Raw genomic sequence first — 26220 nt, forward strand, 5'->3', positions numbered from 1 at the left:
TTACGTTTATAGATTTATGGCTTTTGCTATTTTGAATGTCCTGGCTAGGTCATCTTCTTCCTCTGTAACTTGGTGAGCCCATTATGTGGTCGGTGGGGATCGGATAGGAGTGAAGTTTCTGCCTCCACAAATGGGTGTGGGGAGAGTCCTTGTATGCTCTTATAATTTTGTATCTGCCCAACCCGTAGACATTTACCTCTCTTTAAATTAATTCTCAGCTGTGACAGAATGTCTGCAAGGTCGCCACAGGCTCTGGAAATTGGGGAATATCGGGGAATTTTAAACACGTCAAGGAAATTGGGGAAATTTGAAAAAACACTAGAAATACTCATTTTTGTCTCGGTATGTGAAATGGTTTGTTTACTGATGTGTCGTGCACCGTCGCTGAGCACGTGTGCCTCTTCCCTACTCCCTCATTGCTGCTGCTTCTCTTCTCCCCTTCCTACCGTTCCCATCAGTTCGCAGTCGGTGCTGCCGACACTTCTTGCCGCCAGCCTAGCAGCTGCCGACGAGAGGCGTGGAGGTGTGGGGAGTGGTTTGTTCGGATCTGATTCTGAGAGACTGTAGACGCAGTGGCCAGAGCTGGCAGCCCTGCGTACGTGAGTTGCGTCTTAGTGATTGTGTGAATGCGTGTGTGCTCTTGTTTGGCTGTGGCTGAAAATTTAGTTGTGAGAGTGTGATTGTCTTTTCTACGTGCCCGTTCTGGTTCAGCGATCGTCTTTACGGTGACTCGCTACCTATCCTCATTATTATCGATTCTCGGAGTATTCGTACGGATCGAGCACCGTGGCCTCATTTCGTCGACGCGCTGTCTGTGACTCTGAATAGCTGGCCACACGAGTGGATTTCCGTGACGACCTAAAACTGCAGGCCGTTTCTGCGAGTATCTGTAATGTGTCTGGCCTGCTGTTCAGTTTCCACTAATGTGCAGGCCCTGCCTGTCTGATCTAGTCCCACTGATCTGCCTGCAGGCCGGATCTGCTTGTGTGTGGTGCGATGCAGCAGATTTTCACGGTTTATCCTCGGACCCAGGTCTGCGGTGCTCCTCAGCAGACCAGAGGCCGTGGGCAATGGATTTCAGGAATTGTGACTGTCTCACCACAAGTACGTTGCACAGTGCGGCATTTTATAGACATTTTATTTGTTCTAGTACATTTTGGCACTTCAAAAGTAGTTTATATATCAGAAAAATTGTGTTGGTTGCTGGCAGCTTGTGCACTATGTACTCATGTATTTGTCAAAAGAAAAGTCACATAATACTCACTAGACATGGCCTGCACCTCAACAGGTATGGGAAGGGGAGGTTGGCAAAGCTTATACGTGACAGCATAGGTGGGGTTGGTGGGATCACTCGTGGGAAAATTCCTGCAGTAGTGGGTGTTAGAGCTGCACCTTTTTTAGATTGAAGTCAGCTGATAGGTATTCCTGCTTAAGGGAAGTTTCTCTAACAAGGGAATCACTTTTGACAAAGCTTAGGTATCCGAGTAATAAGGGAATTAGTATATTTCATCAAAATATACAAGGTATTAGAGATAAAGTTAGTGAACTGCTTATAGATGTTGACTCTGAAATTATTGGTATATCTGAACACTTCTTAAATAAGGAGATAATTCAGAGGCTTCCTTTACCAGGATACAGGTTGGCTGGCTGCTTTTCGAGGAGCTCTTTGCAGTGTGGGGGAGTAGCCATGTATGTGAAAAACGGCATCCCATTTGAGTCAATTGATGTGTCAAAGTACTGCACTGAAAATGTGTTTGAATGTTGTGCAGGTGTGGTTAAATTTAATGGAGCTAAACTTGTAACTGTTGTTATTTATAGATCCTCAGACTCCGATTTCACAACATTTTTGCTAAAGCTAGAAGAGGTTCTTGGTTCACTTTATAGGAAATACAAAAAGTTAGTTATATGTGGTGACTTCAATATTAATTGTATAAGTGATTGTGCAAGGAAGAGGATGTTGGTAGACCTCTTTAATTCATATAATGTTATGCAAACCGTATTCTTTCCAACGAGAGTGCAAGGGAACAGTAGAACAACCATAGACAACATTTTTGTTCATTCCTCATTACTAGAAGGGCATTCTGTTAGCAAAAAGGTGAATGGCCTTTCAGATCATGATGCGCAAATTTTAACTTTAAAAGATTTTTATGCTGCAACATGTGTTAAATATAGTCATCAGCTGTTCAGGAAAGCTGATCCAGTTGCTGTAGAGACCTTTGTAAACCTTATAAAGGAACAAGAGTGGCAAGATGTTTATAGTGCTGATACAGTAGACGATAAATATAATGCTCCTCTCAAGACTTTTCTCATGCTCTTTGAAAGTTGCTTTCTGTTAGAACGTTTAAAACAGGGTACTAGCACAAACAGGCAGCCTGGGTGGCTGACTAGAGGGATAAGAATATCTTGTAGAACAAAGTGGCAATTACATCAAAACGTTAGAAACAGTCAAAATCTAAATGCAGCAGCCCATTACAAACAGTATTGTAAGGTGCTTAAAAATGTTATTAGGAAGGCAAAAAGTATGTGGTATGCAGATAGAATAGCTAAGTCTCAGGATAAAATTAAAACCATATGGTCAGTCGTAAAGGAAGTTGCTGGTCTGCAGAGACAGGTCGAGGATATAGAATCAGTGCGTAGTGGGAATGTCCGTGTTACTGATAAGTCGCATATATGTACAGTATTTAATAATCACTTTCTGAATATAGCAGGTGAACTAAATAGAAACCTAGTCCCAACAGGGAATCATATAGCGCTCTTAGAAAAAAGTGTTCCGAGACTGTTACCTGAAATGCTCCTCCATGATACTGACAAGAGGGAGATTGAGTTAATAATTAAATCACTAAAGACCAAGAACTCTCATGGATATGACGGGGTATCTAGCAGAATACTGAAGTATTGTTCTATGTATGTTAGCCCAGTTCTCAGCCATATCTGTAACTTTTCCTTTAGGAGTGGTCGGTTTCCTGACCGATTAAAGTACTCGGTAGTGAAGCCACTTTATAAAAAGGGAGACATTGATAATGTTGACAATTTTAGACCTATTTCTATGCCATCGGTGTTTGCTAAAGTTATCGAGAAGGTTGTATATACAAGGTTACTGGAGCATTTAAATTCACATAATTTGCTGTCAAATGTTCAGTTTGGTTTTAGAAATGGTTTAACAACAGAAAATGCTATATTCTCTTTTCTCTGTGAGGTTTTGGACGGATTAAATAAAAGGTTGCGAACGATAGGTGTTCTCTTTGATTTAATGAAGGCTTTTGACTGTGTTGACCACAAAATATTACTGCAGAAGTTGGACCATTATGGAGTAAGGGGAGTAGCTTACAATTGGTTCGCCTCTTGTGATGATTCAGAAGGATGTAAGTTGCAGTAGGTACTGGGAGATGAAAAAGCTTGCACAGGATAGAGTAGCATGGAGAGCTGCATCAAACCAGTCTCAGGACTGAAGACCACAACAACAACAACATTACTTTAAGAACAGAATGGAGAAGGTAATTCTCCGCAATATTGAGAGTGGCAGTGATGTTCAGTCCCAATGGGACACTGTTAAGTGGGGCGTTCCCCAAGGGTCGGTGCTGGGGCCACAGCTATTTATATAAATGATATGCCTTCTAGTATTACAGGTGATTCAAAAATATTTCTGTTTGCTGATGACACCAGCTTGATAGTGGAGGATCTTGTGTGTAATATTGAAACAGTAACAAATAATGTAGTTCATGAAATAAGTTCGTGGCTTGTGGAAAATAATTTGATGCTGAATCACAGTAAGACTCAGTTTTTACAGTTTCTAACTCACAATTCAACAAGAACCGATATTTTGATCAGACAGAATGGGCATATTATAAGCGAGACGGAACAGTTCAAATTCCTAGGCGTTCGGATAGATAGTAAGCTGTTGTGGAAAGCCCATGTCCAGGATCTTGTTCAGAAGCTAAATGCTGCTTTATTTACCATTAGAACAGTATCTGAAATAAGTGACAGTTCAGCACGAAAAGTAGTCTACTTAGCATATTTTCATATGCTTATGTCGTATGGTATTATTTTTTGGGGTAATTCTTCTGATTCAAAAAGGGTATTTTTGGCTCAAAAACGGGCTGTTCGAGCTATGTGTGGTGTAAGTTCGAGAACCTCTTGTCGACCCCTATTCAGAAATCTGGGAATTCTGATATTGCCCTCACAGTATATATTTTCTTTAATGTCGTTTGTTGTTAGCAATATTAGCCTATTCCCAAGAGTTAGCAGCTTTCACTCAGTTAATACTAGGCAGAAATCAAATCTGCATGTAGAATGCACTTTTCCTTGACTCTTGTGCAGAAAGGAGTGCAGTATTCTGCTGCATCCATTTTCAATAAGCTACCACAAGAACTCAAAAATCTTAGCAGTAGCCCAGACTCTTTTAAGTCTAAACTGAAGAGTTTCCTCATGGCTCACTCCTTCTATTCTGTCGAGGAGCTCCTGGAAGAGCTAAAAAATTAAGCAAATTCCAGTGTTACATTGTTGATTTTCTTCATTTAAACTTACGACTTGTCACCTGAATATGTTTTTCTTTATATTTCATTTTATCTGTTTCTAATATCGTGTTATAATTTTATGTATTGACTCGTTCCATGACCATGGAGACTTCTCCTTAATTTGGTCCCACAGAACAATAAATAAATAAATAAAATAATAGATGTAACACGATATCAAACATAGTAGAACCAACCTTTTATTGGCAGCCACCGACAGAGCTGGTTTACACAGTTCATCCCCATCTTACACACTTCTTTCAAGAGGCCTACTTTTTTCTGAGGTTATTTATGAAATTGGTGAAGGTATTTTAAATCTCTTTTAACTCCAAGGAAATGCGTATTTTTGTCACCAAAAATGTTTCATTTATTTGAAATAAATTAATATCAGTGGTTTTAATGAAACACGCATACCGTGTGGCTTGCTTTCTCCATCTAAAAACAGTTCATTACAAAAGATGTTGAGGTTAGTACTAAAGATTTTTGCTCACATCAGGAAATGCCATCTGCTTGCAAGGTTTTTTTAAAGATATTTCCTAGTTTACACTATTGTTTCTTGTACCATAGCTACAAAGACAGATTGTCAACTTACGTCTTAATTTTCACCCTTGAAATCTCAAAATTTGTCAGGGAAAATGCTAAAACTTGTCTGGAAATCAGGGAATTTCACTCAGGGAAACTTGTGGCAACCCCAGTCTGATACATCGCCATGAGTCCCTCGATCCTTACCGACCAACCGACACATTTCTTTGCGTTGTCCTGCTTCTGTAATTGTAACCTCTTCACATTTTCAACTGTGCGAATCCGAGCAAAGGAGATTGCAAAAAAGGTGACAGTTGCTAGGATATTAGGTATAAAACCTAACATCCGAGAAGAAATACGTAGTCTTAGAATCTATAAATTTCGGTACCACTTTGCGCAGTGGACAGTGACACCGTATAGCATTAATTGTCAATTCACGAGCCTAAGTTCGAATATTCGTGCGAGTTGCTCTTTCCGTGTAGCAGAATTAGTGTAACTCCGTTTTTCTGCGCAAATCTGTTTCCAATCAGTTGCATGTCGAACAGCACCCACTCGGCAGCAGTAGTATCTGAAAAACAGCATTCGGTGAAATCAAAAAAGTGTATGAGCACTTTGCAAAGTGTCAGTTGCACCCAAATAGTACTACTTTTACTGCAACAACAAAAGTATAGAACATTAACAGTTTGTGTTACAATCGCCCGGTAATGATGACGGTCCTGTACTGTGATCTTGACAGACCTCTTAGCCACTTGTATGCATCATGACTAAAATGCTTGTAATGTAGTTGAGAATTCAGTTTTTTATACAGATAACCTCCTCAATTCTCATATTTACTATTGTAACTCAAAGCATTAAACTTACTAAGTATATTGTTCACTCTCAAAATTATATACAAATCAACTCGAATCAGTCTGTAGTTTGCAGTTGTAGTGTACAGAATGTAATTATAATACTACTGCGACTCCCTGTTAAGTTACAGCTGTGTGCTGGAGTGGTACATTACCTTTCACGGGCAAGTGTTCTGCCTACTGAACAATCCAAGCACGACTCACGACCTGTGCTCACAACTTTACTTCTACCAGTTCCTCATCTCCTACCTTCGAAACTTTACACAAGTTCTGTCACATTCCTCGCAGTCTCGACACTCCCTAAAGAAATGATCGTACCCAGAAATGGCTCAGCTGTTGCCTAAAACGTAGTTTCTGCAATGAATTTTGATTCTACTGTGGAGTGTACACTGATAAGCAACTTCCTGGCAGGTTCGAGTCTTGGTCAGCCACACACTTTTAATCTGCCATTAGATTTCAAATTGGTGCACACTGTGCTTGAGGTTGAAAATTCATTCAGAGCAACAAAACCACACAAACTGAAAAAAGAAAAAATAACAAATGACAATAAATTAAAAGCACATTTTGGTCTTGCTGAAACTTTCTCGGCAGCAACAGTACTTAAATACCAAATTACATAAAACTGCAATAACAGTCCAACACGTTTTCATTAAACAGTCTCAGAATAATTAATTATGTTGAAAGGCTCATCTCCACTTACTTTTTAAAGAAAAATTCATTTATGTATTGTTAATAAGAAACAGTGATACACGTTAACTCTAAGAACAATAATGCGAAAGAGAGATCGTGTTTTATTATAGTTTACTTGACCTGTCTCATATATGAAATTTTTCAACATAAGAAAAAGCAGATACATATGGCTAAATTGACAGTGAAATTAGTCTATTCTTAGTACACATATACAGAAACAATTATTGCTACACATGATCTTTGTCTTGTCATGACAACTGTATCACCACTGGAATTAGTTCACAGTGGACAACTGGCAGATTCTGCATCTGATATACCCATGACGCGCATAATCACAGGTGATTGTCAATAAAAACAAATAAGATAGTTAGAATTTTGTTTAAAAACAAAAGTATAAAATTTGTAGCTGATGTTGTTGTTTGTGCCTGTTACTTATAATTGACTTTGTAGAAGGTTCTTGTAAAATAAGTACAAAAATGAAAGAAAAAACTTTAGTAGACAGTCTCCAAAAATTTGTGCTATGCACAAAGGAAAATAAAAACTGTATTTGAATTTCAGCTCCATCTCTAGTGGCCTCATTGTCGACAGTAGGTTAAATGCTAATCTCCCTTGCTTCTTTTGTTTGACTACTACTACTACTACTAGTAGTAGTAGTGTTCCAGCAGTAATCGTTCCTATTCATTAAAATGCTTATCATTATACAGTCTAATTTTGGAAGTCTATGTATCTCAAGTGCTATCAACATTTAATATGGTTTAGCGTTCCTTTACCTTTTATTCTTGACAGTTGTGCCTTTATGTGCTTGTTGGACTTCTGATCCATCTGTTTTAGCATTGCTATTAAGAACTGTTACACCACATTTTTAATCTGTACCAGATAACTTGTGAGATATCAATTGCATTAATGTGTATTTTCTTTACAAAACTTACGTAGACTTGTTAAGTCAAACCTACTCAGTTCAATAAGCCGTGTCCAAAATGGCTCGGAAAGAATGATGGAGATTATAATGTCTCCTTGTCTAACAACCTTCAGTCATTTCAACCTACGCTTTGGTTTTCAGCACTTTTATTCTCACATTGCAGCCCCCCCCCCCCCCCCCCCCCCACACACACACACACACACACACACATGCACAGGAGTTGTGTCGCGTCACTGGCTGCCTCCAAAGGCACAACAGTTGCCGATGCGCGTGGTTCTGATGCAGAATCGTGTCTTTCTCAACTCACAATGAAGTATTGACAAATCTATATTTGTTCATGATAGGAGGTCACATGTTATGACAGGTCGGTGTAGCAAGCACGTTATTATAAATGTTTTCATAGAAATAAAGTGGTGATGGCTAATAACTTGTAGTTCGCATATTTCTGTACTTCGTGGACCCGATGCACACAATAATCCTGACAAATACCCAGGGAGACCCTCAGCCAAGATACAGACCTCATAAATGCCTTGTTGTTGTTGTTGTGGTCTTCAGTCGTGAGACTGGTTTGATGCAGCTCTCCATGCTACTCTATCCTGTGCAAGCTGCTTCATCTCCCAGTACCTACTGCAGCCTACATCCTTCTGAATCTGCTTAATGTATTCATCTCTTGGTCTCCCTCTACGATTTTTACCCTCCACACTGCCCTCCAATACTAAATTGGTGATCCCTCGATGTCTCAGAACATGTCCTACCAACCGATCCCTTCTTCTAGTCAAGTTGTGCCATAAGCTCCTCTTCTCCCCAATTCTATTCAATACCTCCTCATTAGTTATGTCATCTACCCATCTAATCTTCAGCATTCTTCTGTAGCACCACATTTCGAAAGCTTCTATTCTCTTCTTGTCCAAACTATTTGTTGTCCATGTTTCACTTCTATACATGGCTGCACTCCATACAAATACTTTCAGAAACGACTTCCTGACACTTAAATCTACACTCGATGTTAACAAATTTTTTCTTCTTCAGAAACGCTTTCGTTGCCATTGCCAGTCTACATTTTATATCCTCTCTACTTCGACCATCATCAGTTATTTTGCTCCCCAAATAGTAAAACTCCTTCACTAATTTAAGTGTCTTATTTCCTGATCTAATTCTCTCAGCATCACCCAACTTATTTCGACTACATTCCATTATCCTCATTTTGCTTTTGTTGATGTTCATCTTATACTATCCTTTCAAGACACTGTCCATTCTGTTCAACTGCTCTCCCAAGTCCTTTGCTGTCTCTGACAGAATTACAATGTCATCAGGAACCTCAAAGTTTTTATTTCTTCCCCATGGATGCCTTATAAAGGTGAAATTACTACTATTAATGATCCTTCCTTCCCATCAACATCAGAACCACTGGTTTTGAAAGTTAACATTTGTGCTGATATGCCCCCCTACCCCCCCTATTTTTGTGCTTGTGTTTGTTATTGTTTGGTTTTCCTATCTGTTAATTTCTGGTTTCGCACGGGACAGCACTTTGATTGTGGGTGCTAAAATAGACTGCCACAGTGTGTTGACAAATTCTCTGTCCTGCCAGTCGGAGATACTATTCAGGAGTGAACTGTCGACATATTGCTATTCCACAGGGTCTCGAGGCACTGCAACTCGGAGAACTGTAAGAGCGGCAGGACCGAGCGGGAGGCGATGCGTATCTTCCGCAGTGCCCGAAACCTGCGTAAAGTACACATGTGGTGCGCCGTCAGCCCCCACGTCATCGACGTGCTCTGCGACAAATGCCGGAGACTCGCAGATCTCCGCCTGCACGCCGCCCAGAAGCTCGGCTATTCGGTAAGTGTTACATTCTTTTTATTAAAAGATGGGAAATCCGGGATTGAGTAATGACAAGATTGCTATTGATAGATTGCTATTCACCGTATAACGGAGATGCTGAGTCTCAGATAAAACAAAAAGTGCTGAACAAGTAAACTTACAGCTGAAAGGCCTCCTTCTGGATTACACACACACACACACACACACACACACACACACACACACCGCACACGCACGCATGCAAATAGAACTCACATACATGCCCACTGTCTCAGGCTGCCGAGGCCAGATTGTGAGCAACTGCATGTAATGGGAGAAACAATCTGGGTAGAGGGGGTGAGGATGAGACTGGATGGGAGGGATAGCACGTAGAGGTGGGGGACACTAAAGTGCTGCTTGTGGGAACATACAGGAATGAGGAGGGGAGATGGTAGGGCAGCTAGGTGCAGCCGGGGTGTTAGACAGAGAGCGGGGAGTTGGGGAGAGGGGGGTGCGGGAAAGGAGAGAAGTAAAAGGACTGTGGGTGCATTGGTGGAATCGAAGGCTGTGTAGTGCTGGAGTGGGGACAGAGAATAGGATAGGTGGGTTAAAGACAATTATCGACAGAGGTTGTGGCGAGGAGAGTTACGAGAACATAGGATATATTGCGAGAGTTCCCAGCTGTGCAGTTCAGAAAAAGCTGGTGGTGGTAGGAAGGAACCAAGTGGCACAGGCTGTGAAGCAGTCATTAAAATGAAGAATGTCGTGTCGGACAGCACGCTCGGCAACTCTGTACCACCTCTACAAAAGCCTCCGAACCTCCCACACGTCGCCTCATAGCTGATAAACCCTGCCTTGCTAATGTTGTACTTTTACCCCACCCTCAAAAACTCCCTTCCACCACCGTCCGGAATTCAGAACCTAAATAGACCCGAAACACAGTCGTGATCTTTCCTCCAAAAGACTTAGCCCCAGAAAGTCCTTTCTGAAGGACTTACCTCTTGCCTGGTTCCAAAGTTCAGTCCTGCTGGACTTTTTAAGGAACTTCTCTCCTTCTCCTGGTCTCTGCAGTGGAAAAAATTGTTTGCTACCGACCCTACCCACCAGACTCGACCAAAGACTAATGTCGGACCTGGCCGACTCAGTTCCCTCCCATTGCCCCCAACTCACCCCCTGTTAACTTCCCAGAATTTCTTAAGCTCGGACCTCGCCTCACCGTCATTCCCCAAATCCCTCGACGTGTAAACTAACTTTCCATCTGGAGAAAGAACTCAATCCACCATGTAAAAACTGATCCTGACCTTGCAAGCCTACCTGCTGACAAAGGCTCCACCACTGTGGCTTTGAACTGCAAGGATTACGTGGCAGAAGGGCTCCACCAGCTGTCTGATTTGTCCATCCACAAACCGTGCCACATTGACCCTGTTCTAGAAATCTAGCAGGGTCTCCAGACTCTCCTAAAATCTTGCACAACCTCTCCCCAGAGTCTGTCTCTCTCTCTCTCTCTCTCTCTCTCTCTCTCTCTCTCTCTCTCTCTCTCTCTCTCTCTCTCTCTCTCTCCCTCCTCCCTCTCCCTCCCCCTCCCCCTCCCTCCCTCCCTCCCTCCCTCCCTCCCTCCCTCCCTCCCTCCCTCCCTCCCTCCTCCTGCTCCTCCTCCTCCCTCCTCCCTCCTCCTCCTCCTCCTCCTCCTCCTCCTCCGACGACCCCCCCCCCCCCCCCACCACTCCCCCACTCACTGCACTCCTACTTTCTATATGCTCCACGAACTGAACCACCCACCGTTACTGTGCCCCCACTGAGAGAATCTCTGCTGTTGTAGACCAACACCCTCAGCCTATTACTTACAACCTACACTCCTATCTTAAAGACACCGACCATTTTCTCCTCAGACTCTCCATAGTTCCTTTACTGCACGGTGCCTGCTCGTCACTATTGGTGCCCCCTCCCATTACACTAACATTCCCGATGCCCACAGCGTAGCCAATACTGAATGCTACACCTGAAAAATTCCAGATCTACAACCTCCTTCCTGTCACCCTGACCGACTTTCATCTGGTACTCCTCAACCCGACAAGCCACCTTCCTCGATATTGTCCTCCACCTCGAGCGCTGCTACTTCGGCACCTCTGTCCACACGGAACTTACCGGCCACGAGCAGTACCTCCACTTAGGCACAGCTGACACCCGTTCCGTACAGAGAAACCCCTGTCCCCTTTGAACAGCCCAGCCACTCCCGGCCGTCGCATCTGTAGTGACGAGCAGTGCCTCCCGCTGACGCCTTCACGGACCGACCTCGTGCAGAAACAGATATCCCGTGCCTTATTTCTCCGGTCAGCCGCCACCTTCCGGAGTCCCACTGTCCGACCGCAGAGGACCGTTCTTCTCGTGACTCGGTGCTGCCCACGACCGGAGCAACTGAATCGCATTCTCTGCCGGGGTTTCGGCTACCTCTCGCCGTGCCCCGAGCTGAGGAACATCTTGCCCACTATCCCTCCCAAGCTGGTATTCCGCTGTCCACCGAACGTATGCGATATCCTCGTCCGTCCCTAGACGGCCTCTGCTCCCTACCCTACGCCTCTAGCTCGTATCTGTGTAAAAAAAAAACCGAGATGTGAGACCTGTTCCGTATTTTCTTCCATCACCATCTACGTACTGAGATGGTGGCGCCGCGTATAGACGTACTACTCGACAGATCCGCGGAAAATTAGAGTTTTTAAATCCTGTGTGTGTAAAATGTAGTAAGAAGGTGAGAAATGGTGTTAAATTATGCCCACGGTCCCAAAAATGGATCCGTCGACAATGTTTAAATACTTTAGAAGAAAGAAATGCGACTTGCGACTGTGGGAATGTGCACTGTAGTTATCGTGATTTATTGTTTTTGCGAAAGGAATATCGAGAAGGCTGTGTGACTGCTTCATTAAAATACGATCTTGTCAGCCAAACTGTATGTACAAAGCTTGAAAAAGTGATAGGAGTCAATTCAGAGTGTAGTGACACTTTTGTAAATGGGCCAAATGATAACTTCATATGGCCTAAAAAGTTCCCTCGTGTTAACCGTAACGAGAAAAACTTCAGTCTCCCAGTGGCAAAAAACCTGTGACGAGTCTAAAAGATGTGAAAATAGCGAAAGAAACAAAGTACTTTCACCAAATGCAGAGTTTAAAAACCAGTCGAGTACAAAGTCTTGTAATAACGAGCGAGGAAGTACCGGTACTATAATTTTCAGTGAACATACGTATTGTGAGAACGTGACGAACACAAGTAAGAAGAACAAAGAAGATATTTACATGCTCTCAGACAGTCATGGAGAGGGCTTAGCTGGTATCATGTGTAACACGCAAACTGTGTTTAAAGTTAGTGGAATGACAAAACCAGGGGCTCCCTTGAGTGAAATTCTAAAACACTGTGAGCATTTTTTGGAGCCCAGAAGAAACTGTTTAATAATTGGGGGTGCTAATGACATTTATAGGAATGAGGGTAAACTTCCCACAAGAGCACTAAGAAGCACTCTACAGAAAATTACAAATGTGAACTTCTATACTGCAAGTATACCACAAAGATACAATCTGATGTAAAAATCTTGTGTCAACAAAGAAATCGCTGTTACTAATAGAAAATTTGAAAAAATATGCCGAAGCTTCCCGAATGCCACACATGTGAATGTACCGTCTTCAGAAAGAAGTCATTTTACCAGCTACACAGAAATAAACTTGGAAAAGCATTCATTAGTCGAGAAATACTTAATGCAGTGTTAGCAGTTGAAGACAAGAATATCTGTACCATACCACTACCACCACCCATCACAGCAACTGAAATTCTCTAACATAAAAATGAAACTAATTCACCGGCAACAGATCCAGCACTAGAATCTTCACTTGCCACAAAAGTAGCTGAGGCAAATAAAGCCTCCACAACAGCTCCAACAGTATCAGAAACAGCTACAGACTATACAGCAGCATCACTAGCAAGAAATGTGCTTACGGCCAGCGAGTCGCATCAAAGTTGCGACACATACAGAAGAAAGAAAGACGAGATGCACGAAACCTCTGTCCCTAAAGGATTTTTGGTACCCAGCCTCAATATGAAGAAACCGTTGACACTGGACAATACAAGGAAGAGGTCCTCTCAACCAAGTTGCAACATCTTAAAATTACTTAGCCTTAATATACAATGTCTCAAAAATAAAATTCTAGATCTCGAGATTGAGGCCAGTGAATATTGTGTTGATTGCATTTGTAATCAAGAGCACTGGTGCAAAAATTATGAATTAGAATACATTAATATTTCCCCATATACCTTGGTTGATCATTTTTATAGGAAGGAAGCCAAGAATGGGGGTGTCTGCATTTATGTAAAATCAGATATTAAAGTGAAAAACAGACCCAAAGCTGAACTGCTGAGCATAGAAAAACATTTTGAGGCAACAGCAGTGCAAATGAGTGTAAAAAATAGGAAAATAACAGTCATGTCAGTGTATAGATCACCATGTGATGACCCAGAAATTTTTTAAGTAGACTCAAGAACTGCTGAGCTTCTTACATGATGAGAAGACATCAGTAATTGTATGTGGGGACTTTAATGTCAATATGTTGGTAGGTAGTTCATTTAAAATTAAATTCCTCAATATTTCACATAGTTTCAACCTATATTCTAACATAAACAGTCCTGCAAGGGTAACAAACACTTCAAAAAAGTTTCATAGATAATATAATTTCAAATATAGAAAGCCCAGATACAGAAGTTTTGAATATTGACCTAGGAATATCTGATCATAATGCACTTATTATTAAAGTGCTCACAGTTCCAATACATACAAAAACAGTACATCACATGTATAAGAGAATTTTCTCTCCCGAAAACTGCAACCAGTTTGGTATCACACTGACTAACCAATCTAGGGCAGAAGTATTGTCACAAACTGATACAGATGCTCTCTCTCTTTTCATGACAGATTTTGAGATGTGCTTTTCAAAAAGATTAGTTAAAATCAACTCATCTAGCCATACACACACAAATTCTTGGTTCACGTCTGGCATTAAAAACTCTTCCAAGACTATGAAAAGACTAAACACTGAAATGAAAACCAATACCGACATTACTTTTAAAAAAATATGTTAGTAACTACAAAAAGGCATATAGAAGGATAATTAATCTAGCAAAAGTATTAAGTAATGATAGACTAATAAGGAAGTCAGACAATAAATCAAGGACCACATGGGAAATTGTTAAAAGAGAAATAGGAAAAAGCTCTAAAGACCAGGATATTGTACTTAAATCTAGTGATAACATTGAAATAAAGAAGGAAGTCTTGCCCAATTACATTAACAACTACTTTCTAAGTGTACCTGACAAATTAAGCAAGAGCCTTACCAAACAACAGCACCAAAAGTAGTCAGTAGCATGATAAGAAGTCCCACTAATACATATGAAATATTGAAAGTAATTAACAGTATGAAATCTAAAATGTCTGCAGGACTGGATGAAGTGTCAGTGACAATAATAGAAAAAGTCGGCTCACAAATCTTGGAACCACTGGTAGATATTGTCAATTTATCATTCAGTGAAGGTGAGTTCCCCAAAAGGCTGAAAATTTCTAAGGTTAAACCATTATTCAAAAATGAGGATACGCATAAGATAGTGGCCCCCTATTATTCCTAATCTATATAAATGACATTGAAAGGCCGAACAGATCATCAAAAATTATGTTATTTGCAGATGATACAAGCATAATTATAAGTGATGACAGCAAATCCTTATTCAGTACAGCTGAAAAAGTTGTGAAGAGGGTGCAACAGTGGTTTTATGTAATAAGACAGACAGAAAGTCTGCTGTACAAAATTTTTGGGCATGTACATTGATCAACACTTGAGCTGGAAAGCCCGTGTCACATACATATCCAAACAAATTCAGTTCAGCGTGTTTTGCACTGAGAATAATTTCCAGAGTTTGCAGTGCAGAGTGTACAAGATTAGTGTATATGGCGTATTTCGATTCTATTATATCCTATGGAATAACATTGTGGGTGCAACTAAATGTCACTTGAGAGAGGTTTTTAAATTACAGAAAAGGGCCATTAGAATTATTACACACAGCTCTCCACAAACACACTGCAATCCCTTGTTCATGCCGCTAAACATACTTACAGTACCATCTTTGCACATATTAAAAAGCATACTGCATACAAGAACACACTCGAGTAGTTTACGTGTAAATTCAGATCTTCATGACTACAATACACATATTTGTAAGAATCTGCATGTAGAAGGAACAAGGAAAACAAAAACTCAAAAACATGTGAGCCACTGTGGATTAAATTACGGTGAGGCAAGGTTCGAGCTTAAGAAATTCTGGGAAGTTAACAGGGGGTGCTCTATAATGCTCTGCCACACTGCATCAGGGGAACAGAAGATGAAGGAAAATTTAAGTCGGAATTAAAAAGTATCTGCTAAATAAATGTTTTTATAGCATAGAGGAATATTTTGAATCCTTAAGTCACTAACTGATAGTTGTATTGTCAATATCATGTTGTTCTCATGGTCAATTCTATGTCTCCTTTATACTCTTTTAACTCTAAATTATGTGCAATATGTTTTCGAAAATGTACTAAATATATATAAATTCATCACATACGGTACATGTTAAAGGAGCATGTTTTAATTTTCAACATATTATACAATGTTAATTTTATGTGTTTGATAGAAATTTGTAATATTCTGCTGTGCATATCCTGGACAGTATTATGACATTTCCTATATCATGTAAATGATGCAAAGGATGATAATAAATGAAATTCCGGTCACAAGCATTACCTAATCCCATCGAAGGCAGGGCTACCTGTGAAACCGATCGTGTGATTTATGAGCTAAGTCGCAACCACTGTGCTGCTTTCTAAGTAGGCACGACAACTGTCAGGCTGTCTGTGTGCACGAACCACTAGCGGCAAACTGTGGCCGAGAAACGGCTGGACCCCACAGTTGCTGAGTAGGCTGCTCTTCAGGACATTCTCCATTTTAATTACTGCTTCACTGCTTGTGCCGTCTGGATCCTTCCTAACATGTGTCCTTCCTAACAGTACCAGTTTCTCTGAATTTTGCAGGTGGTAACTCTCCCTGCAATACATCCCGAGTACCAATAACCCTCCCAGGCTGAAGCTTCATTAGTTATTGTCCATTGTCCTTCACCCGCCTGTCCCCTTCCTCATTACCCCTCAGCACTGCACTTCTTCCTTTTCCACTCTCCTTTCCCACCCCGTGCCCCTTCTCTAATCTGCCGACTGCACCTAGTTGCCCTCCCCTCTCCCCACTCTAGTACCTCCCGCTGTGGAAGTCGAACATGCACCAGAACAAATGGACGTGGTCAGCCCGTAGATGGCTCCATGTCCGCGGCGGCTATTCCGCGCAGCGGCTCTCGCGCAGCAAGGGTACCACCGCAGACAGCGGCCAATAGCCGCTCTCTCTGGTTTCGTATACAGGTACCCGCTCTGCCCTAGTCCGGCCAGTCTGGTACTCGCTCTGGATTTCGTTTCTCTCTCGGCAGTACTGCGTTCTGGTCATTGTTCGTTGTTGACATTTGCCTGGCTCTGGTTCTGAGTGGATTTACTGTCGGTGTTTGGTGTTGTGGTTTCTACAAGCCCCCATTGTTTATCTCTTCCTCGTTGTGTCGGTCATAGTCGGTCGTGGTCGGTTGTTGTCGGTTGTCATTGGTCTGTCGTCCGACTCGTCCTCGTGTTTACCCGGTGTTGCGTGCTCCACCGCCGGCGGCTTCCCCACCTGGCGGCTCCGATCTGCAGCCGAAGGCGTTCCCGCAGTTGGTTTTGGTTACTACACCCAGCCTGTCCCTTATGCTCCCACAAGCAGGACTCTACCGTCCCCCACTTCTATCCTGCCATCCCTTACCATTCCTGCCCCCAGCTTACTCCCACCACCCAGATTTTCTCCCATCTTGCACAGCAGTAGCTTGCACCCTGGCCCAAGCAGCTCGAGACGGCGGTCGCGTGCGAGTGAGTTGCGTGCGGGTGCGTGGGATGGATGAGTGTGGGAGTTGTGGGTGTACTTCAGAAGGGGTCAGTGAACTGGCAGCCACCAAGTCTTGTTTGCTCAGACTGTTAGCTTTCTCTTCACCTTTCCATCACTTTTCCTGTGCTTACAAATACTCACATTGGGTATTAGGAGCCGAAATAACCAGCTTGGCATTGCTTCTGTATAAATAGGTTGCAGTGTTGTTTTGTGGATGAAACAGTTTCTGGTTGGCTTATTAGAGATATCTGTGGCATTTTTTTTTGCTTGCTTTAATTGAAACTGCTGAAATCCGTATCACTAAATGGCTGACACGATAATGGTCCCCATTGCAGATTGGCTGCGTAATAGCCTACAGGGGCAACAAACAATTGATTTTCGGTACTTCATATAATTACTGTCTGACCTTAAAAGAAAATGCTGTCATAATATACCCATTGAGAGGTATAATCCTAAGTCAAAGATTTAATGTAATAAAACAAGTATTACAGTTCAAAATTGTGCACATCTTGAGGCTGCATAACACACAGCACACAAATTACCCAGACTATATACTTACACACACACACACACACACACACACACACGCGCACACAAAATAATGAAAGGAAAAAATTTCATCACTTATCACATTTTCACTGTTCATGCAGTGAAACATCCACATCAGGCATTACTCTATTACTTCTTCACTACTAACTCTATTTTCAACATGTTTTGCAGACAGTATCCACACATAGCACAGATAGATTAGGAGATATGGTTGTTGATGTCTTCAGTCTGAAGATTGGTTTGATGCAGCTCTTCACACTACAGTTATTCTGTCCTGTGCAGGCTCCGTCATTTCGAAATAACTGCAATATACAGGGTGTACATAAAGCCCAAAAACACTTCAAATAATTTATTGCACAAGAACTAAACATTGTACAGGTATCATACATATGTAATTTTGAAGAGAAAACCTGAAAGTTTTTTTCACATATACCGCCACAGCATAGTTGGGTAATTTGCCGATAGTTGGCACTAGTCGCAAATGTGGTGAGTTCAGGTGCAGAGCGAGCTTTCTTTGTGTCGGAGTTCGACAAAAACGAGTGTGCTACAGCTGTTTGACAGATGTTTAGAACCGAGTACAGTAAGAAGCCACCGACAAGGAAGGCTATTTACCGCTGGCACAGCAAATTCGTTAAGATGGATTTCTCGTGCCCGGCAAGATGAGCGGATGTCCCAGTGTGGGTGAAGTGAATGTGGAGCACATACGAGGGACATTCGTAAGCAGTCCAAAGAAATTGGTAGGTCACGCATCCCGTGAACTCGAAATGGCTCCGATGACTGCGGAAAGTCCTGCGACAGAAGCTGTCTGTGAAACCGTTCAAATTGGAGTTAGTGCAGAAGCTCAATGGCGACAACAAAGATGGGCATTTTGAGTTTTGTTCACAGTTGCAACAACTGAATGAGAATGCGGATGGCATTGTTGATCGCTAAATTTTTAGCGGTGAAGCTACTTTTCACACTGATGGGAAAGTGAACAGGCGTAACTGTCGAATCTGGGCTACAAAGCATCCACACAAATGCATTGAATTTGAGCGTGATTCCCCAAAGGTAAGTGTTTTTTTGTGCCTCGTCATGTCGAAAACTGTACAGGTGATTCTTCTGGTCGAGAGCACTGTCACTGGACATTCCTACCCGGACATGTTGCAGCGATGGCTGATGCCTCGAATGCAATCGCACTTTCCGTTCATCTTTCAGCAGGATGGGGCTCCACCCCATTTTCGTCGTGAAGTTCGTGGGTACCCGAACACGGAGCTATCGCATCGATGGATCGGCCGTGCTACAGAAGGGGACAACTGTTTCACGAAATGGCCTCCCTGATCGCCAGATCTCACTCCGTGTGACTTTTTTGTGTGGGGACCATTAAAGACCTGGTGTATGTACCTCCTTTATCACGTGATGTAGCAGAGCTCTGGGAGAGAATACGGGAAGCGACTGCCACAGTCGACTATGCCGTGCTGGGACAGGTACGGCAAGAATTTGATAACCACTCGTGGTTTGCACATCGAATTTTTGTACAAAAAACTTTCATAGTTTCTCTTCAAAATGCAATATGTATGACATCTGTACAATGTTTAGTTCTTGCACAATAAATAATTGAAAGTATTCCTGGACTTTATGTACACTCTGTATGTCCCTTTGACATCTACACGATTACTCTGCAATTCACAATTAAGTGCCTGGCAGAGAGTTCATAGATCCACACTTAGGCTACCACTCTACCGTTCCACTCTTGAAGAGCGTGCAGGAGTAACAAACCTAAATCTTTCTGTGTGAACTCTGCTTTCTCTTATTTTATTATGATTTTACCCCCAGTAGTTCCCTCCAGTAATAAACTGGTAATTGCTTGATTTTTCAGAATGTGTCCTGTCAACCATTGAGCTCTTTTAGTCAAGTTATGCCACAGATTTCTTGTTTCCCCAGTTCTGTTCAGTACCTTTTCATTAATTATATGATCTATCCGTCTAATCTTTGGCAATCTTCTGTAGCACCACATTTCAACTTCCTGACACTTATATCCATGTTTCATGTCAACAAATTTCTCTTCTTAAAAAAACTCTGTTCCTGCTATTACCAGTCTACAGTTTATATCCTTTCTACTTAAAGCCCTCATCAGCAAAACTCATCTATTACTTCTAGTGTCTCGTTTCTGAATCTAATTCCCTCGGCATCCCCTGATTTAATTTGACTACATTCCATTACCTTTGTTTTACTTTGTATCCTATCTTCCCTTTATAAGACACTACCCACTCGGTTCAACTGCTCTTCCAAGTTCTTTGTTGCCTGACAGAATTACAATGTCGTCGGCAAGCCTCAAAGTTTTTATTTCTTCTCTCTGAACTTTAATTCCTACTCCAATTTTTTCTGTAGTTTTGTTTACTGATCATTCAGTGTAGAGACTGAATAACATCGGGGATAGGCTAAAACCCTGTCTCACTCCCTTCCTTTTCGTGCCCCTCAACTCGTAACTGCCACCTGGTGTCTGTACAAGTTGTATACAACCTTTTGGTCCTGACACGTTACATGTGCTACCTTCGGAACTAAAGAATGTATCCCGCTTAACATTGTCAAAAGCTGTCTGCAACCATACAAAATCTATAAGAGTAAGCTTGCCTTTCCTTAATCTATCTTCTAAGGTAAGTCATAGGGTCAGTATTGCCTCGGGTGTCCCTACATTTCTCTGAAATCCAAAAATATGTTCCCCGAGGTTGAGTGCTACCAGTTTTTTGATTCACCTGAAAAGAATTTGTGCTATTATTTTGGAACCAGAACTTATGAAACTGTTAGTTTGGTAATATTCAGACCTGTCAGCATTTGATTTCTTTGGAATAGGAATTATGATATTCGTCTTCAAGTCTGAGGGTACTTTACCTGTCTCATATATCTTACATACCAGGATATCATTAGTTCAGAGGGAATGTTGTCTATTCTAGGGGCCTCGTTTCGACTCTCGCAGTATCGTATCGTATCTCCCATCTCGTCTTCATCTGTATCCTCTTGCTTTACCATAATATTGCCTTCAAGTTCATTTCCCTTGTGTACACCTTTTGCATACTCCCTCCACCAGTCACCTTTCCCTTCTTGCTTAGGACTGGTTTTCCATCTGGCCTCTTGTTATTTGTACAGATGCTTTCCTTTTCTGAAAATGTCTCTCTAACTTTCCTTCAGGTGGTATCTATCTTTCACTGGGTTATATATACTTCTGTATCCTATGTCTTCAAACCACTCCTGCTTAGCCATTTTGGATTTTTTGTTAATCTCATTTTTTAGATGTGTGTACTTCCCTTCAACTGCTTCATTTGCTGGATTTTTATATTTTCTCCTTTCGTCAACTGAATTAAACATATCTTGTGATATCCAGGGAGATATTTAATCGTAAGCACTGAGACGTTTGAAAGACTGCATTTTGCTTAAAACAGAAAAAAGTTATCCGAATAATACTCCTCCAGTGTTTGATGAATAGGATGGCCATTGACTTTCAGCACACTTCAAACATAATTTCAAACCTTTACTAAACCTTTTCTTGTTCACATGCTGAACATTAACACATTAACTCATATGTAATCACACATTTAATGCCGTTTTTGTATGTGATAGTTTGTTTTATAAAATAATGTTGGTCAAGTGTTGCATTGGTATCGTATTACAGCTTAAAACAACTCAAAAAAAAAAAAAAACATTAAATAAACCATAATGGACCTAAATGAACCTTTTGGGTAGTAAGCATTTTTTACTGAAAAACTCCTTCTGAACTGAGGAAACTCCACTAATGTATTTCCATTCTGATCCATTGAGCTTTTGCCCAGTAACTACTTTGTCTCAATGTATATATGATTACTGGGGTGGCACATAGTCAATTAACAACAAGGAAGAAGAGTAGAGTTCAGTTGTTCTGAAATGTAGGCCATTCAGAGTGTTTCCTGGGATCAAAAAAGACACACGGTGGTGCGAGCAGCTGTGACATCGACAATACGAACTGACTCGGGAGTCATCAGAAGGGAGGACATCTGTTAGCTGATAGGAAGTCAGTTTGGTGAGCGTGGACGGTGCGGGTGCTTTCCTCTCGTTCACCGCAGTTACTGACTTCCTCTGTGGCCGTCTGTTTAGCTGCTGTGCAACTTCTGTTGCTGGAAATTGGTCAGGTGCTTCAGAAGAGGCAGAAAGCATCTGTTTGAACGACCATTAATAGTGCTTCTTTTGTTTCAGTGTATCCCACTCCTTAGCTCAGAAGTGTTACTGTACTACAGGAAGTGTGCGGTTGCAGACGGTGAAGAACTCGGTCGAGCAGTGCTCCGGGATACACGTGCTGACGGCACCCGATGAGCTACTGAAGACCGAGAAATTTTCAGAGGCGGTGTCGCGTCTGCAGCACCTCCGTGTGCTGTGTCTGCAAGAGAGATACGTGGGGACGACTTGCGTCCTGCGTCCTTGTGTGCTGAGACCTTTGGGTGACGGGTGCCCCCGACTGGTCGAGATTGACTTCGGACGTATGTCTGTCGATACGGATGATCTGAAGTACTTTCTGAATGCCAAGAAGAACACCCTAAAGTGCTTACGAATAAAGTGGTCGGTGGGTGGAACGAGGTGAGTACTATTATCTCTCCTCGTACGAATGTCTAACTTTTACTCGAGCCAACTTTTGCTCGACGAATACTGTTCTCGTATGTTCGGTATTTTTCACACTGTGTAAAAGACATTTGGCATATTTCACCGTTATGTATACATAGGGACACGAGATACAAAATGTTAAGGAGACATCTAATTATTGTTACAGTGCTTTTAAGCTAGGTCTAGTTCAGTAAACATATCTATGTCTTCAAACATCTTCTGTCACGTTTATTACGTAATTACTTTCACTCGTAGCTAATAGTGCCGCTGTATTTAACAGTTGTGCCCAGTTCAGTTCTGTGTGATTCGGTAGTACCCGGCAGACCTGTCTCAATTGCACATTTTGGGTTTCTCAGTTTTTTTCACATTAGTCTGTAGATGGGGCTTCGTAGTGAAATTAATGGGTAGACTGTGTCATTTCAGAATGGGGACTTATAATTTAACATATGCCACTGTCGATTGATTGCGTATGCACAGCCTGTGGAAGAGGAAGTTTTTGAAATGTTTATCCCTCAGGGCACAATTCTGGGCCCATTACTTTCCCATTTACATCAGCAATATTCTGTCATCTTTTACTTCTCTTCTACTTTTTGCTGCGCAGTAGCAACAGTATGAGAAACTTGGCAACTCGTATGTGAGGGGACTGTGCATGCTACTGTGCAAGCTTGTAGTGGAACATATGTTTTGGTACTATGTAATTTTATTGTGAAACATTTGGCAAAAATGGCTTTCTACTGCAGCTCGCATATGAAAGTGTGACCGTGTGAATGTCATGCTAAACTCCCAAAAATAAATACAGTAAACCACTGTGTTTACATTCTCACATTTTACATTTTCTTGCTTTTTATATTCATTTTTGTCATTACAATCAGGAGTCACATTCTCTGAATTCAGTACTTTCCTGTCGTCACTGATTCCGTGTTACGACATTTCCCGCACCTTTAAGTTTTCTTTGACATTATCACAACATTTGACTTTGTTTTTTGTGCAGATATCTGCAAAAAGTGCATTGTATTCCTACTCAAAGTCAACCTCGGAACAAAGCAGAAAATGGAGACTATACACAAAGTTAATAATTGTGTCAGACAGCGTTAGCATAGTAAGTGAGATTTTCATTGTCATCATGTTTGGCCACAGCCACCTGTTTATAGGTACGCAGTGTTTGGAAGGGTGGGAAAGCACGCTGAGGCACTTCCCGAATGATGATCGTGACCTGACAGTATTGACTGTAGTAGCAGCCTTCCTTCTGCTCATTGTCTTGTATTACCACAGCTTTGATTTAATTTCAGTCATTTATACAAACAAGACATCACTCTATAACGAGCTTTCACGAATTGTTGTTACTTCAGTGTAAAATACATGAATCCGTACGAGGCACGCAGTCTTATGTCGGTACGACTTAGTGTCAGACGTAAATATTCCTCCTCGAGATGCTCCATAATGTTGCAATTTCCGTCCTCTTCCTCGCCCAGGATGTTCCTGAACCGTGTGATCTGCTTGTCGACAACAAGCTGTATGATTTTGTGTCTGTTGTTCTCCATTTATTAAAGACTCCCAACATTAATGTTTCAACCAATATTGTGTTACAAGTTTTATTTACCATAGGTTTATAATGATTACCGGTAATAAGTTTGACAGTAGAATTAAAATGCTCTTTTAATGTGGTTTAACAAAAGAATACAACAAATTGCTGTTAGAAAGAAGCAAAAACAATTATTTCAGTTTTTTTTAAATAGGCAAAATTTAGATTGTTATAATTTCTGATTTTGAACAATATAAAGAGAATGACAGTAAGATAAATTTATTCATTTTTTACTTGGTTTGTTTCCAATGCTTTCCTGTATTTTGCAATTTCGTATACTACAGTTCAGTTACACACTTCAGAGTCCCTTTACCTGTGATACATTAACTGTTGTCCACAATTAACCATTATCAGGAACCACTGTGGCCTGGACTGTCATTGTTTCATTGTTATGCACACACAAAAATAACTCCCTGTGGAATATGCACTCAAAATTTAAAAAAAATACAGTATAGAATTTTCTGTAGATAGTGTTCAGTGAGCACATGTATTTGCAGTGATGGTTGATAACGCTGACACATGGGGCAACAGTATCTGAACAAAGTAAACCTCACACTTAGGCGAGAGAGAGAGAGAGAGGGGGGGGGGGGGAAGAGAAGAAAACCATAAACACCTTTTGTTCATGCATTCATGTCAGCACAAGTGCATATTTCATATCTTGTAATGATACATTGAACTCACAAAAATGTAATTAAATTATGTAGATAAATACCGATACACGATGATGGTTGTGATATAACTGTATAATAATAGTGGTAGTAGTAGTAGTAGTAGAAGCAGCAGCAGCAGCAGAAGCAATGACGCTTGGTATTGGTTATTATCCTGTAGTGAGGAACAGATTTGAGGCAGAGATACGAGCTTCACACTGAAACACAAAGTTCACTGCAAATGCTGCATTCTCAGATTAAGATTTGTAAAGTTGCATAGTGGTGAACTCACAAACTGATCAGGGCCTAACTGAACTACAAAAATCAGTTGGGTCGGCGCTTTACGTGCCTAGGTTATCCTCTCGGTATCGCCTGTCCGCGAGTGCCCGGCATTCGATCGCGCACCTACTCGTATTCGGAGCTAGTGCGGCGCATCTCTTCCACTGTGGCTTGTCAGTCTGTGCCTCATACACGACAGTCATTTTAAAGGACTACACTTGCCAAAATACAGGGTTATTCAAAGAGGAGTGGCATATTTCTGGGATTAATCTTTTACATACTATAAAGGATAGAAATGCAACTCCAGACAGAGAAAAGTGGAAACTTTTGAGCAGTTGACATAGAAGTTCAATTAAAGGTGCAGTGCTGCTGTTGCTCATTCGTAGGAAAATGGAGACACCACGGAGGCATTTGTTTTCTGTGCTGCAATTAGCAAAATCGGAGTCCACTGTTAGTGTGAAATGTGTATTTTGATAACAATTTGACAGAGAGCTGCCTGCCAGTAAACAAATGTACGAGTGCCACTGAAAATCACAGAAAATTGGTGCATCTGCAAATGGAAAAGTGAGTGTCATCCTTGCACATAGAGTGAAGATGTCAAAGGTATCTGTGCAACTTACAAAAGGCGCCCTAGAAAATCCGTGACACGAGTGAACAATAAACTTAAAACCTTTCAACTCGAGATATGGTTAGTTCGGAAACTGACTGCATCAGAAATCATACACACTGGAATTGTTGCAAGCATTGCATCTGATGACCACACCAAAAGGTAAGAATTTTGCACAGGAATTCTAGAAGAAATGGAGGTGCACATTTTTTCTGAGCTATTATATTTTTTGTATGAACCCACTTTTCATCTTTCTGGTACAGTTAATTGGCATAGAGCTAGATTTAGATTTTGGGAGAGCAAAACTCCTATGGTAGTAGCTCAGCACAAATGAGACATTCTTTCGTCTTTCCCTCTCCTTCCCTCTTTCCTGACGAAGCAACCGTTGGTTGCGAAAGCTTGAATTTAGTGTGTATGTTTGTGTTTGTTTGTGTGTCTATCGACGTGCTAGCGCTTTCGTTTGGTAAGTCTCGTCATCTTTGTTTTTAGATATATTTTTCCCACGTGGAATGTTTCCCTCTATTTTATATATATATATAAAAACAAAGATGATGAGACTTACCAAATGAAAGTGCTGGCGGGTCGACACACACACAAACATACACACAAAATTCAAGCTTTTGCAACAAACTGTTGCCTCATCAGG

The 26220-nt window shown here is 41.4% G+C and overlaps 1 protein-coding gene across 8 annotated transcripts in view; it reads left to right on the plus strand.

Moving 5' to 3' along the window:
• The window catches only part of LOC124564247, a 116568-nt gene that overhangs the window by 40659 nt on the left and 49689 nt on the right, over window positions 1-26220 (plus strand). For 7 of the 8 annotated variants that reach the window (XM_047131001.1, XM_047131006.1, XM_047131000.1 and 4 more), the window contains exons 3-4: window positions 9128-9329; window positions 22116-22435. In XM_047131001.1, the coding sequence (XP_046986957.1) occupies window positions 9128-9329; window positions 22116-22435 (522 nt within the window). Of the gene's footprint in view, window positions 1-9127; window positions 9330-22057; window positions 22436-26220 lie in introns of all 8 variants that reach the window. The other variant, XM_047131003.1, reaches the window with a different exon arrangement.

Source organism: Schistocerca americana, unplaced genomic scaffold (assembly GCF_021461395.2).
Source record: "Schistocerca americana isolate TAMUIC-IGC-003095 unplaced genomic scaffold, iqSchAmer2.1 HiC_scaffold_13, whole genome shotgun sequence".
In the NCBI taxonomy this organism is placed as follows: domain Eukaryota; kingdom Metazoa; phylum Arthropoda; class Insecta; order Orthoptera; family Acrididae; genus Schistocerca; species Schistocerca americana.